Source organism: Rattus rattus, chromosome 1, assembly GCF_011064425.1.
Source record: "Rattus rattus isolate New Zealand chromosome 1, Rrattus_CSIRO_v1, whole genome shotgun sequence".
Lineage (NCBI taxonomy): Eukaryota > Metazoa > Chordata > Mammalia > Rodentia > Muridae > Rattus > Rattus rattus.
This window is the reverse complement of record NC_046154.1, coordinates 261,877,164-261,891,259: the sequence shown is the minus strand read 5'-3', so window position 1 is coordinate 261,891,259 and position 14,096 is coordinate 261,877,164. Positions and strand designations below refer to the sequence as shown.

General features: G+C 51.5%; 1 protein-coding gene across 1 annotated transcript in view; it reads left to right on the top strand.

Moving 5' to 3' along the window:
• Acvr1b (activin A receptor type 1B) overlaps nucleotides 1-13,737 on the top strand; it is a 40,632-nt gene extending 26,895 nt beyond the window's left edge. The window contains exons 4-9 of the mRNA XM_032885056.1: nucleotides 1-53; nucleotides 3,057-3,224; nucleotides 3,951-4,107; nucleotides 5,226-5,350; nucleotides 10,320-10,450; nucleotides 12,871-13,737. The exon at nucleotides 1-53 is cut by the window's left edge and continues 178 nt beyond it. Of these exons, the coding sequence (XP_032740947.1) occupies nucleotides 1-53; nucleotides 3,057-3,224; nucleotides 3,951-4,107; nucleotides 5,226-5,350; nucleotides 10,320-10,450; nucleotides 12,871-12,996 (760 nt within the window). The 3' untranslated portion in view covers nucleotides 12,997-13,737. The remainder of the gene's footprint in view (nucleotides 54-3,056; nucleotides 3,225-3,950; nucleotides 4,108-5,225; nucleotides 5,351-10,319; nucleotides 10,451-12,870) is intronic.
• Nucleotides 13,738-14,096: the final 359 nt, after the last annotated feature.

Here is a 14,096-nt window from a genome sequence, read left to right as displayed (position 1 = left end):
TGTCATGCTGCGCCATGAAAACATCCTTGGGTTTATTGCTGCTGACAATAAAGGTACAGTCTCCCATCGGTGCCACTCGGGGGCGCTGGCGAGGCCTGCTGCTCTGCGGTACACACTGGACGTTCTATTAAATGTGGAGCCTTTTATACCAAGAGGTTCACACGGGAACCGGGGTTGTTGCATAGCTAAGAAGGCACCCCTGACGCCCCCAGCCCCGCAGGCCCACCTTCCTCTTATCTGTACCCAGCGTGGCCTCCACTGGGCCTCCCATGTGCTTATTTTGAACACTGCTACAATAAGGAATTATGTTCTCACCTGCCTGGGGTGGCAGAGACACATACACGTTCTACAACACAACACAACACAACACAACACAACACAAGCATTGTGCACACTGTTGTGGGGAAGCCACCACAAGCAGACGCTGGCCTTAGTGTCACCCAGCAGCTGTGAGACTAGTTTCGCCTGTTTTATCCCTAAAGCCCTAAGTTACTGCTGCCGTCCTCCCTCCTCCCTCCTCCCTCCTGCCTCCTCTCTCCCCTCTCCTCTCTCCCCTCTCCTCCCCCGCCCCCCATCTTTTCTTTCTGCTTTGTTATGGAGGGCATTATGAGGTAGAGTCTTCCCCATAGAGGACAGCCCAGCCTCAAAAATGCAGTCTTCTGTCTCTGCCTTTCAGTCACATGGCAGGAGCAGGGGAGGAGTAGTGAGAGACCAGGCTATGCTGGGCTTTTGTGCGTGCGTGCATGCGTGTGTGCGTGCACACACACGCATATGGAGACCAGCAGTCAATGTATTTGTTCTCCTGTTTTTATTTTCTGCCCTATGTTTTGAAATAGAGTCTCTCACAAAACACAGAGCTCACTGAGTGGCTGGCCTAGCCACCAGTGAATCAATCCCTGTGATCCTCCTGCCTCTACTTGCAGTCCAATGCTGGTGTCACAAGAACATGTGTCACACCTGATGTTTACGTGAGCACTGGGAGCCTAAACTCAGGCTTGCACAGCAAACATGCAAGGACCATAGTTGGTGCTGAAGAACAAGTAGTAATTAGAGATTAGTATTAATTTAATATCACAGCATCTCTTGGTCACTGTGGGCCGGGTTTCTACCTACAGAGACCCCAGGGAAAGAGGGGCAGGTACCCCTGGAACCCCGGAACAGAGATATTATGAGGGCACTGGGTCATGTTTAGAAGTGTCTGGTGGTTGTGACAATACCTACAGGCTAGTGTTCACAGGTCCTATGAGGAGTGCCATCTGATCGCATTACTCAGAGTGCTGCAGGGCACCCACAAGCTTTTAAAGAGCCTTGGGTTTTAAAGCAGGGGAAAAAGACAGAGTCTCAGACCTCTGAGGAGCTGCTGCTAGCCCAGGTGTCTTAGAATCAGTAACAGGCTCCTCCTGTCCTCTGATGAGCCATGGCCTCAGAAAGGAGTTGCTGGTTAGAATATGGCTCCCATTGGGGTCAGAGGTGCCAACGTTCAGACACTTCCAGCAGCCAGTCTCTATTGATTCTGGAAGCTTGTGTGAGTTGGGATCTGGCTTGTGGAGCCTGAGTTAAGGCAGAAAAAGAGGGAGTCACCCCCTTTTTTCTTGCCTTGTTATCATGATATATCCAATGTGAGGTCCTGGGATTAGCACGAACCTAGAATTTGGGAGCTTTCGGCTGAGTCTCCAATCTTCCTAGCAACAGCAACAAGGACACCCCTCCCCCATCAGATACTGTCATTTTCTCCTCTCCCTGCCTGCCTTCCTGCCACCCCAAGTGAAAGAGAGACCAGCATGTTTCCTGCCTCCATTGCTTTTCTGCAGGGCAAGATGGCTTCCGTGGGAATGCTCAGAAGTGGGCTGCTCACGCATGGCAGGCAGAGCATTCTTGGCTCTGTAACGGGTGCACAAATGGGATCTTTCTGCTCTTGCCGTGGCCCCTGGCCTGAGGATGGCCACCAACTGGAAGGAGACTTATCCAGTGAGACAGCTGCTGGGCAGGCTCTCCTCCTGGGCGGCAGGTAGTGGGTGGAGCTCTGTGGGTCTCCTGTCAGAGCGGGAAGGGAGCTGAGCCGGTGCTTCCCTCGGTGCACGCTCTTTCCCGGTTACCACACATCCCAGATTGGGCAGTTAAGCAGTGTGCTGTTGAGAATTGTCCCTGCTGACCCGTCTCTTGTTTGCTGCTGTGATGAAATACCACGACCAAGTCAGTGGCACTCACCTCTGATCCCAGCACTGGGGAGGCAGAGGCAGGCATAGAGCTTTGAGTTCAAGGCCAGCCTAGTCTACAGAGTGAGTTCCAGGACAGCCAGGGCTACACGGAGAAACCCTGTCTCAAAAACAAACAAACAAACAAACAAAGGGCTGAAGAGATAACTCAGTGGTTAAGAACACTATCTGCTCTTCCAGAGGTCCTGAGTTCAATTCCCAGCAACCACATGGTGGCTCACAACCATCTATAGTGAGATTTGGTGCCCTCTTCTGGCATGCAGGTGTACATGCAGATAGAGCACTTGTTCATAAAATAAGGAAAGAAAGATATCTTAAAAAACACAAAACAAAACAACAATACTAAAGATAATACCACATAACACTACTACTACTAATAAAGACACCAGGACCGAACCAGCTTCCCAAGCGGTTCGCATGGTCCAGGTGGTGAGGCAGAGGCAGAGCTGAGAGCTCATAGTTTGAACTACAAGCGGAAGGATGGCTTGTGGCTTTTGAAACCCAAAGCCTGCCCCAGTGACATACTTTCTTTAGCAAGGCCCTACCTCCTAGGCTTCCCAAAGAGCCACCAACTGGGGGTCAAGTAGTCAAACGCCCAAGACTGTTGTGGGGAAGAATTTTGTTCAAACCACCACACACAGAGATATGGGAGCAAGCCTAAGAGAGAAGTGAACCCTATCCTCCTTGGAGGTTGCTGTGGGGAAGCAGGGTCAAGGAGCAGCCAGAGGTATAGAGGCAGGAAGTGCAAATCCAGGTCCTCCTGAGCCTGGCACATGTGAATCTTATCCTCTTCTGTGTTGCATAGCGTTCCTTCTGTGTTCCTTGTCTTCGTTTCTGCAGACAATGGCACCTGGACCCAGCTGTGGCTTGTCTCTGACTATCACGAGCACGGCTCACTGTTCGATTATCTGAACCGCTACACAGTGACCATTGAGGGAATGATTAAACTGGCCCTGTCTGCAGCCAGTGGTTTGGCACACCTGCATATGGAGATTGTGGGCACTCAAGGTGAGTAGGAAGCCTGTCCGTCCCCGTGTGGTCCTCCTCACTGAGGCAGCTGGGGACAAACTCTGGCAATGGTGGTTCCGCGTGAGGAACAAAGCTGCTAGCTGTATGGAGCAAGAACAGAATCTAAATGGGTTTCCTCATTGGCTAGCCCTCCCTAGGGCGAGCTATAAGATGCAGGCTCAGCTGCTGTTAATGCATGGCACAGACGTTTGCTAAGGAACAGCATGAATGAATGGAACTGAGAGAGACCAGCACACCAGGAGCAAGCGTGTAACCGTCTCACGCTGAGGTCGGGCACGCCTTCCTTGCACAGCTCGTGGTGGCAAGGTGCAGCGCCCGCTTGTCCGCATCCTGGATGAGGACCCAGGCTTTGCACTCAGCTGTACTGTTGTCCAGATCCCGGCGTGACCACTGGTGCTTGGTTGACCAGGGCAGCAGCTCTCACCAGCTGACTCCTGGGCTGATGGCGGCTCTGTGTGCTCATTGGTCCATCTGGCTCTGGGGCTGGTGAATAGTAGAGAGATTTAATGTGAGTCAGTAACCATGTCATTGTGAGGCCTTAATTCTGGGAATGCTTTTACCCTCTCCATGTCCCTGTGAGGTTCTCGTTCAGAGAGAAGTCTGAGCCTGAGGGACACAGGGCCAGGCTCAGCCCAGAGTCCTCTCAGAATCACGCACTTGCTGTGCACATACCTCCCTTGAACATGCCGGGTTTGTCTCTGCCAGGGAAGCCTGGAATTGCTCATCGAGACTTGAAGTCAAAGAACATTCTGGTGAAGAAGAATGGCATGTGTGCCATTGCAGACCTGGGCCTAGCTGTCCGTCACGATGCCGTCACTGACACCATAGACATTGCTCCAAATCAGAGGGTGGGAACCAAACGGTAAGTCCTCGGCCCCAGCCCTCGCCTGCCACCTTGCCTGAATGTCCCATGCATACATCATATACACACACAGGAAGAGATAGCTCCTTGTCCTCGAATGGCAAATGTTGTTCTGTCCCTCACACTGGAACACTTCCCAGCCATATCTAGCAAGCACCTGGGCCAAGAGCATAGCTCCGTACAAGTATGGCCTTGGAGGAAGGCAGTGAAGAAAGAATTTAGAGTAGAAGACCTGGCTTGGTAGCACACACCTTTAGTCCCAGCACTCAGGAGGCAGAGGTAGGCAGATCTCCGTGAGTTTAAGGCCAGCCTGGTCTACAGAGCAAGTTCCAGGACAGCCCAGTCTACATAGCAAAACTCTTGTTCAAAAAAGGAAAAAGATTTTGAAGCAGGGTTGGGAAGGGTAGATCCCAGACTCCGGAGGAGGCCAGGGAAATGCTGCAGGATGGTGGGTGTGAGGAGTGAGCTCCGTGAGGGAGGCAGAGCTAATATTGGCTGGGACTGGAATACCTGGAAGGGGTGTGGCCTGGAAGGGGTGTGGCCTGCTCTCCACTTCCTTTGAGAAGAGAAGAAAATGTATAGCTGACATCATGGGATGGAGGTGGGTGTAAGAGGGGGGGGTCTATGTGAGCTAATTATGCTGCTGCTTTTGTCCTTCTGACCTGAGATTCATCTACCCAGGCTCCAGAGCGTAGGCGGGCATCTTACATCATAGAATTACACGGGGTCACTGCTCAGTCACTAAGTGACTTCAATCACTTCGAGACTTATTTTCGCTTGTCTGAAGTCAGCTTAAGATTACAAAAGAAATTGAGTATGAAATTTAAGCTCTCCTCATCACTGTGTCCCCTTAATAAAGCGAAGGTTCCAGCAGTATCCCACTGTCGCCATCTGTGTGGCTCCACCACGGCAGCCTGTGCTGAGGAATCCAGAAAGAGTCGTCAGCGCTGAGCTGCCGTGTAGATTTGAATCCAGAAAGGCTGTGCAGTAGGAGATAAGGCTTCTGCTCCCCAAAGAGCTGCATTGGAGCAGCCGTCTCACACACCCAGACCTCGGCACCAATTCTCTGATAAAGAGAACCGTCCTCGTGTTCTGCATAACTCTTTCTTCCATTCCAGATACATGGCTCCTGAAGTACTTGACGAGACCATCAACATGAAGCACTTTGACTCCTTCAAGTGTGCCGACATCTACGCCCTCGGGCTTGTCTATTGGGAGATTGCTCGGAGGTGCAATTCTGGAGGTACTGTCTACCCCCGCTCTGCCCCCTCTCCACAGCCTGTGGGTGCTTGGGGCCAGAGTCCTGGAGGCAGCTGTGCTGAGGGGCCAGCTTTGTATGGCGTTGGTCTGCACAGGTCTGGGGATGAACTTGGGCTTTGTCCATGCCAGGCAAGACTGTCACGTGCCTGAGCCCTGGGACCACGCGCTGCTGAGCTGTGCTAGCCTTTGTGATGACCAGTCTGAGGGTCACTAGACTCTGTCTTCTGTCCTCTTTTTCTTCCATCCCTTCCTCCCTCTCTCCCCTCACACACTGTATTATGAACTTGTAGAGAAAGAGAATTCCCAGGATACACACGGGCCAAGGCCTTGTGACTCAGAGGCAGGTTGTTCTGATATGTTCTCACATGTTCTGACATATTTTCGTGTGTTCTGATGTGTGTTCTCACATGTTCTGATGTGCTCCTAGCCACATCTCTGGGAGCTCTGCTGTTTTCTCCTTGTGCTAAGAGTGGAACTTTCTTGGTTGGCAAGAGTGCTTAGGACTTTCTTAAAATGTTGTTTCTTATAATTAAAAACCAGATCCTGACAGTTTCGGTCCGCAGAGTTTATTCATGCAAGAGCCTGGTGAGGGGGCAACAGCAGGGTTAGCAGGAGACAATTGCATTGCTTTTTGGTTTGGTTTGGTTTGGTTTGGTTTGGTTTTTCAGTTTTTTGAGTCAGGGTTTCTTGGTGTCGTGGCTGTGGCTGTTCTGGAACTTGCTCTGTGGTCAAGCTGGCCTCTGCTCCCAAATCCGGCATTAAAGGTGTATGCCACTACCACCCCGCTAGTCAGTGTTTTATGATGGCCTTCAAATATTCTCCCATGTGGTCATGACAGAGTGGTCCAGAGCTTGGCCTCCCCTGGGCCTTTCCTCTCTGATGAAAGGTTCCAGTTACTGGAAGGAGCTGAATGAAAAATAGCAGGTAGGTTTTCCCAGGGGACCCTTTCTTCTGTTCCTTGCCTTTTCTGTCCATGATGTTAGACCCAGGTAATGTCTTGTGTGTGACTAGGTCAAGATGACTGGAAATTCTGGAGCTGGGTGTAGCTCAGTGGTCCTGCTGGACTGCATATAGTATGTATATGTTAATGTATATAGTGTAAGCACCAGCGGCCCTCCTACAGAGAAAATCGCCACGGGTCTTTGTAAGGTGAGTTGTTTTTAATATACATGTGAGCAGTGAGCTAATCTGGCGACTGCAGCTCCTGACCCTTGCTGGTCCCTGCTCACCACCAGAGCTTTTGCCAAGCTTCTCTTCAGTACAGAGAGTTAGATGATGTACGTCAGCCCCTATGCTACCCCAGCCCATGATACCTGCAGTTTAATGTATTGTTCTAGCTTTCTCTTCTCATGGTATCGCCTCAGGCCCTCTCTTTATGACCCCAGTCTGAATTTTTCTATGTCTGTCTGTCTCTATCTCTCTGTCGTTGTCTGTCGTTGTCTCTGTGTCTGTCTCCCTTTTCCCCTGGCTGGTGGATGTCCCACCCTACTCTCTCTTCTGCCCAGGTATCAGGTGATCAGCATTTATTGACAAATTCTGAGCATTGTTTACACAAACATGAGACAGATTCTAGATATCAGCATTACAATGCTGTGTCCAGATTGAAACAAGATGTGATGGCATAGAAACCAGCATTGGAGTAACAAACACAAAGAGAGCCTTACATAGTGTACAATGACATCATGCCTGCAGACCTTTTTAAAAAGTGTGTGCTTGATGTATGTGCACATGTGTATACATGTGGAGGCCAAAGGCTCACCTCATGTTTTTGAGCAGGGCATCCCAGTTGACCCCTGAGTTAGACTGGATGGCCGAGGAGCTCCAGGGGTCCCACAGTCGGCTTGCAGATGTGTTCCCAGCTTCCGATGAATGCTGAGGCTCTGATCTCAGCCCCTTGCTTACACAAGGGCACTTCACCCCCTGAGCTGTCCCCTCAGCCCTGCCGTACAATGTGCAACACTTAAACTGTGAATAAGTGTGTGTCTTCTTCCTCGTGACATCCAGAAAAGTGGGGCTAAATGTGTAATGACTGGGGCATGGCTGTGGCATGGCTGTGGCATGACTGTGGCATGGCTGTGGCATGGCTGTGGCATGACTGTGGCATGGCTGTGGCATGGCTGTGGCATGGCTGTGGCATGGCTGTGACATGGCTGTGGCATGGCTGTAGCATGACTGTGGCATGGCTGTGGCATGGCTGTGGCATGACTGTGGCATGACTGTGGCATGGCTGTGACATGACTGTGGCATGGCTGTGGCATGGCTGTGGCATGGCTGTAGCATGACTGTGGCATGGCTGTGGCCTGGTTGTGGCATGACTGTGGCATGACTGTAGCATGACTATAGTGTGACTGTGGCATTGGCTGTGACATGACTATAGCATGGCTGTAGCATGACTGTGGCCTGGCTGTAGCATGGCTGTGGCCTGGCTGTGACATGACTATGGCCTGGCTGTGGCCTGGCTGTGACATGACTGTGGCATGGCTGTAGCATGGCTGTAGCGTGACTGTAGCCTGGCTGTGGCATGACTGTAGCACGGATGTGGCATGACTATGGAATGGCTGTAGCGTGACTGTGGCCTGGCTGTGGCCTGGCTGTGGCCTGGCTGTAGCATGACTGTGACATGGCTCTGGCGTGACTGTAGCGTGACTGTAGCCTGGCTGTGGCATGACTGTAGCACGGATGTGGCATGACTATGGAATAGCTGTAGCGTGACTGTAGCATGGCTGTGACATGACTGTAGCGTGACTGTGGCATGCACAGATCTGAGAGTCTAACAGGCCCAGGCATGAGTGTCAGCTCTCACCTGCCCTTTAGATAGCTATTGCCAAGTCAGATTCTCTGTTTGGAAATCTTACCTCATAGAGCTAGAGAGATGGCTCGGTACTTCAGCATGGCGGTGGCCATGCGGTGTGGCGGTGGATCGAGGCTATTCTGTTAGGACGGGGATACAAGTGAGAAAAGTACTGCTCCCACTTTGCCCCAGAATGACCTCAAGTCCTTCATCCTCCTGTCTCAGACTCCTAAGGCCTGGGTTAAGGAAGACCCATCAGGCTCAGCTCTAGATTTCTTTCTTTCTTTTTTTTTTTTTTCTTTTCTTTTCTTTTATTTATTTATTTATTTATTTATTTATTTATTTATTTATTTTTTTTTTTTTGGAGCTGGGGACCGAACCCAGGACCTTGCGCTTGCTAGGCAAGTGAGCTAAATCCCCAACCCCAGCTCTAGATTTCTTAACTTTTTATTATGAGTTATTTTATGTATAAATCTAAAGGAAACAATTTAAAAATACGACAGTTAGTTTTAAAAGGGAATCCTAGGATGCCGCAGCAAGAATATTGTAAGTAGGAGGCTCCAGGGAATTGAGCGAGACAGTCAGAAGGCAGAGGGGCTGCTGGGAGGTGCCGTGGTGCAGACCTGCAGTCCTAGTACCCAGGAGGCTGAGGCAGGAGGATTGAGAGCTTGAGGGCAACTTAGGTAGATATAACAAGACTCTATCTCAGAAACAAAAGGACACTGGGGTGCTGCATAGGTCTGTAGTGGAGAGCTTGCCTAGAGCGAGCAGTGAGCAAGGCCTGGGTTGACCACTCAGCGAGTTCACATCAGAGTCCAGATGCCACCATCAGTGATGCATCCCCAGTCTCTTCAGGCGTAAGTTTCCCTGCGTTTTTTGTCTTCACTTTGCTTATATTGGAGTTTCCCAGACTACCTTCCACAGATTGTCCCTCTGGAGTCCCAGGCCTCCTGCTCCTGCTCCTGGGGCTCCTGTGAATTGGTAGTGTGATCTCCTGTGAATTGGTAGCCACGTTTGGGCTGGGGATTCTTATGTTGTTCCTTTGGTGCAAACATGTTCTGTGGCTTTAGTCTTTAGGGCTTCTAATACAAAGCACCGAATGTCAGAGAATGTCGTCTCCCTTTGTGGTGTTGACAATCAGAGTGACCATTTACAAAGCCAGAATGACTAGAGGCTAAAATCCAACATGCCAGCCTTGATTCAAGGTCGTTTACCTTCAGCAAGTTGACTGCTTTTTTCCTGAAGGAAGACCTTACCACAGGATATGTTGGTCTGTACCCACCTTCAGAGACCATGGGTTCAAGGCCAGCTCAAACTGCATAGTGAGACCCTGCCTCAAGCTAGTAAAGAAGGGCTTTGCCTTCCTATCTGTTTGCTTGCCACAGTGCATGCTTGAAGAAGGAAATGCAGGAGCCACCCCACCCCCCACTCAGGTAGCCACTCACTCTCAGCACCCAGCAGAGGGGTGGGCTCCTCCTAACATTGTTGTGAACCATGAGCTCCTGCTCAGCTCAGCGAGGTGATGCATGCTTGAGGCAAGAGGACCCGAGTTCAGGTCTGGCCTGGTCTACTTTGGGAGTTCCAGGACAGCCAGGATTATATAGAGAGACCCTGTCTCAAAATAAAATAATAAAAGAAAAGTAGAAAAAGTGTTCCTTTCAGATTTCTTAGTCTTATTTAGATTTTATCAGCTTTGGGCAGTTGAAAAATGCTCAAGTGACCCTAGGAGCCGGATAGTTTGTAAGCTTTTTTTTTTTTAATGAATAAAGACTTTGGGGCTATATTTTCAAGTTTTGTTGGGGTTATGAGATCCTCTTGAACCCACCCTCCTGCCCCAATCTCCTATACACCAGAACCAGATGCCCAGACTGCGGTGTTTGGCTGGGCTCCTGTGCATTCCTTACACCGTCCGTGCCTGGAATCAGCCGCCTTCTCCAAAGGAACCAGGTTTATGGGGTTGGGTATTTAGCTCAGTGGTAGAGCGCCTGCCTAGCAAGCGCAAGGCCCTGGGTTCGGTCCCCAGCTCTGGGGAAAAAAAAAAAAAAAAACAAAAAAAACCCCAAAAGGAACCAGGTTTATTTTAGTGAGAAATGGTTACGCAGATGAAAGCGTAGCTGTCCTTCCTCCTTTGTCGCTGACAGGTTGTTTTCTCCTCTCCTAGGAGTCCATGAAGAGTATCAACTGCCATATTATGATTTAGTGCCCTCTGACCCTTCCATTGAGGAAATGCGAAAGGTCGTCTGTGACCAGAAGCTACGGCCCAATGTCCCCAACTGGTGGCAGAGTTATGAGGTAGGAGCTTGCTTGACGTTTGTGGCTTATTCATCTGCCGATTGTCTCTGCTAAGAAACATATTTTTAAAATGGGCCAACTCCCAGGTTTGACTTTTGAATATACCCTTTATCTGTAAATCCAAAATGTAAAGCTTTTTATCATTAATGTAGTGCTATAGCTAGAAAATTCCACGCCTGGCCTCACGCTGTAGGTGGGTCACACGCAGCAAGCACGTTGAAAATAGTAAGCACGATCACTTTCAGACTGCAAGTGGAAGGAAGGTAGGAAGTGAGCGAGTGCTCCATTCAGGCGAGCGTGGTCCTGGTCCCTGCTCTGTAGATGAGTATGCGGACATTCCAGGCCTGAGGACCAGGGTCACAGCATCTCCTGTCTAGGTATTTCAGGACGAGGCACTCACTTCGTGCTGCACCGAGGCCTCTGACTGTAGTCACTTTTCTGGCCACCGTGCAGATTAACCCTTTGGAGGTAATAGCCCAGACAAAAGGGCGCTCCCTGCCATGGGGAGCAATCAAGGCAGGACAGACAAGAGTAAGCAGAAATGGGGGAGCCTGTCAGTGGCCATGGCCGTGGGCAAGCCTGGCGGCTTCTTCAGGGCAGCTATAACAGGCCTGTCAGACTAGAAAGGTGGCCCCGAGGACACCAGCGAGGAAGATGGCGTGCAGACTGGGTGCCCCAGAAAGAGGCAGGCCTGAGACAGAGGCCTTTGTAGAAACTACAGATCTGAGGCAGGATGGAGGGGTGTGAGAGGGAGGGAAGAGGGATGAGTTGGGGGGCAGTGTGGGGAGGGGGAAAAGTGTGGAGGGGTTGGAGTTAGGAGGGAGAACTAGAATTCCAGTCTCCAGCACATGGGGTGGCGAGGTACTTGAAAGGAGAAGAGTGTTAGGACAGCCTTAACCGACATGGGGCACTAGAGTCCTACAGAGTTCAAGAAAACCAGGTCTTGCCAGCAGGGGGCAGGAGCCCTTTCTCTCAGAACATTGTTTAATTTCTGCAGCTTCATTGTAACAGACTTTACATCTAGATTAGGCTGTGGGAACAGCACATCTTTGTTTACACATTGCCTTATGTTTATGCTGAGAGCATCCCAGGTTACCTCTGGTAGGTGTCAGGGTAGGCCCAGCTCTGCTAATGCTCAACTCTATTCAGTTAGGGCCTCCTCTCCCAACACCCCTGCCTTCCCGTGTAGGGAGAGCACACCTCTACCTTTAAGGAGCTTGGCCACTAGGGGGCGTTTCTGTACCCAGGAACCCAGCTGAGGGCTCACATTTAGCCAGTGCCTACCAGTTGGTTGTGGTTGTGTAAGAGAACTGCATTTTCCAGCATGCTTGGGCACCTTGGATTTAGCTGAGGGTGAGATGGGAAAGAACCAATGGTCTGCTGCTGCCTCTTCTCCCCTTGCACCTCTGCCCCTTAAGGAAGGAGAAGCCTAGGAAAAAATTTCAAAGCATCATGGAGTGGATCAGACCTGACGGACAGGGAGGCAGTGGAGATGAGCCACTGGGGGTCTTTCTCATTGAGGGTCTCTCTCTCACTGTGGGTCTCTCTCATGCGGGTCTCTCACTGAGGATCTCTCACTGGGTCTCTCACTGGGTCTCTCACTCTCACTGAGGATCTCTCACTGGGTCTCTCACTGGATCTCTCACTGAGGGTCTCTCACTGGGTCTCTCACTGGGTCTCTCACTGGGTCTCTCACTGAGGGTCTCTCACTGGGTCTCTCACCGGGTCTCTCACTGAGGGTCTCTCACTGGGTCTCTCACTGGGTCTCACTGGATCTCTCACTGGGTCTCTCACTGAGGGTCTCTCACCGGGTCTCTCACTGAAGATCTCTCACTGGATCTCTCACTGGGTCTCTCACTGGATCTCTCACTGAGGGTCTCTCACTGGGTCTCTCACTGGGTCTCTCACTGGATCTCTCACTGGGTCTCTCACTGGGTCTCTCACTGAGGGTCTCTCACTGGGTCTCACTGAGGGTCTCTCACTGGGTCTCTCACTGGGGGTCTCTCACTGGGTCTCTCACTGGGTCTCTCACTGAGGGTCTCTCACTGGGTCTCTCACCGGGTCTCTCACTGAGGGTCTCTCACTGGGTCTCTCACTGGGTCTCTCACTGAGGGTCTCTCACTGGGTCTCTCACCGGGTCTCTCACTGAGGGTCTCTCACTGGGTCTCTCACTGAGGGTCTCTCACTGGGTCTCTCACCGGGTCTCTCACTGGATCTCTCACTGGATCTCTCACTGGGTCTCTCACTGGGCCTCTCACTGGGTCTCACTGAGGGTCTCTCACCGGGTCTCTCACTGAGGGTCTCTCACTGGGTCTCTCACTGAGGGTCTCTCACTGGGTCTCTCACTGGGTCTCTCACTGGATCTCTCACTGGGTCTCTCACTGGGTCTCTCACCGGGTCTCTCACTGGATCTCTCACAGGCCTTGCGAGTGATGGGGAAGATGATGCGGGAGTGCTGGTACGCCAATGGTGCTGCCCGCCTGACAGCGCTGCGCATCAAGAAGACTTTGTCCCAGCTAAGCGTGCAGGAAGACGTGAAGATTTAAGCTGTTCCTCTGCCTACGCAAAGAACCTGGGCAGTGAGGATGCCTGCAGCCACCGTGCAAGCGTGGAGGCCTACCTCTTGTTTCTGCCCAGCCCTCTGGCCAGAGCCCTGGTCTGCAAGAGGGACAGAGCCTGGGAGACGCACACTCCCTACTGGGTTTGAGACAGACACTTTTTATATTTACCTCCTGATGGCATGGAGACTCTGAGAGCAAATCATGTAGATGACTCGATGCCACAACTCACACTCGTGCAGTGGGAAGGACAGAAGGCCCAGTGCATCTGGCATGTTGCCAGGAGTGGTGATGGGTGCTGGGCTCGCCCGGGAGCAGCCCCCATACCGTGTGGTCCACAGGACTGCAGGTTTCCTCCAGGGACCAGTCAACTGGCAGATACTGAGAGGAACCGGAAGTGTCCTCCCTTCTACCCGTGGGCAGTCCTGAGCCACGCCATCCCCTTCTCATCTGGAGGGACTGCCCCTAGAGACACAACCTGCTGCCTGTCTGTCCAGCCAAGTGCGCATGTGCCGAGGTGTGTCTCACATTGTGCCTGGTCCGTGCCTCGCCCGTGTGTGTGTGTGTGTGTGTGTGTGTGTGTGTGTGTGTGTGTGTGGGTGTGTGTGTGTGTGTGGGTGTGTGTGTGTGTGTGTGTGTGTGGTGGTGTGTGTGTGTGTGTGGTGTGTGTGTGTGTGTGTGGGGTGTGTGTGGTGTGTGTGGGTGTGTGTGAGTGTGTGTATGAGTGTGTGTAGATGTGTGTGTAGATGTGTGTGTGTGTACCTGCTTGAGCTTTCTGTGCATGTGCAGGCCAGGGTGTGGTGGCTGTACTGTCTCTGAGTGAGTGCTGCTGCCTCTCACAATGAGCAGCACGTAGTTAACCTGGTACCCTCCTGAGGTGTCTCCCGCCCCCAGCCCCTGTCCTGGAGGTCCTCTTCTCAGCAGGCTGCTTACCCACCCTGTGTCACAGGCCCTCCTCTTCCATTTCAGTCCAGAACCAAAGCTGGCCCACTTGTCCATGGTAGGAGAAACTTTTGGGTCAAAATGAGAGGGACTCGATGAGCAGAGAAAGAATGTCGGCTGGGTTTTGGGTGTTGTGTTTCAGCATC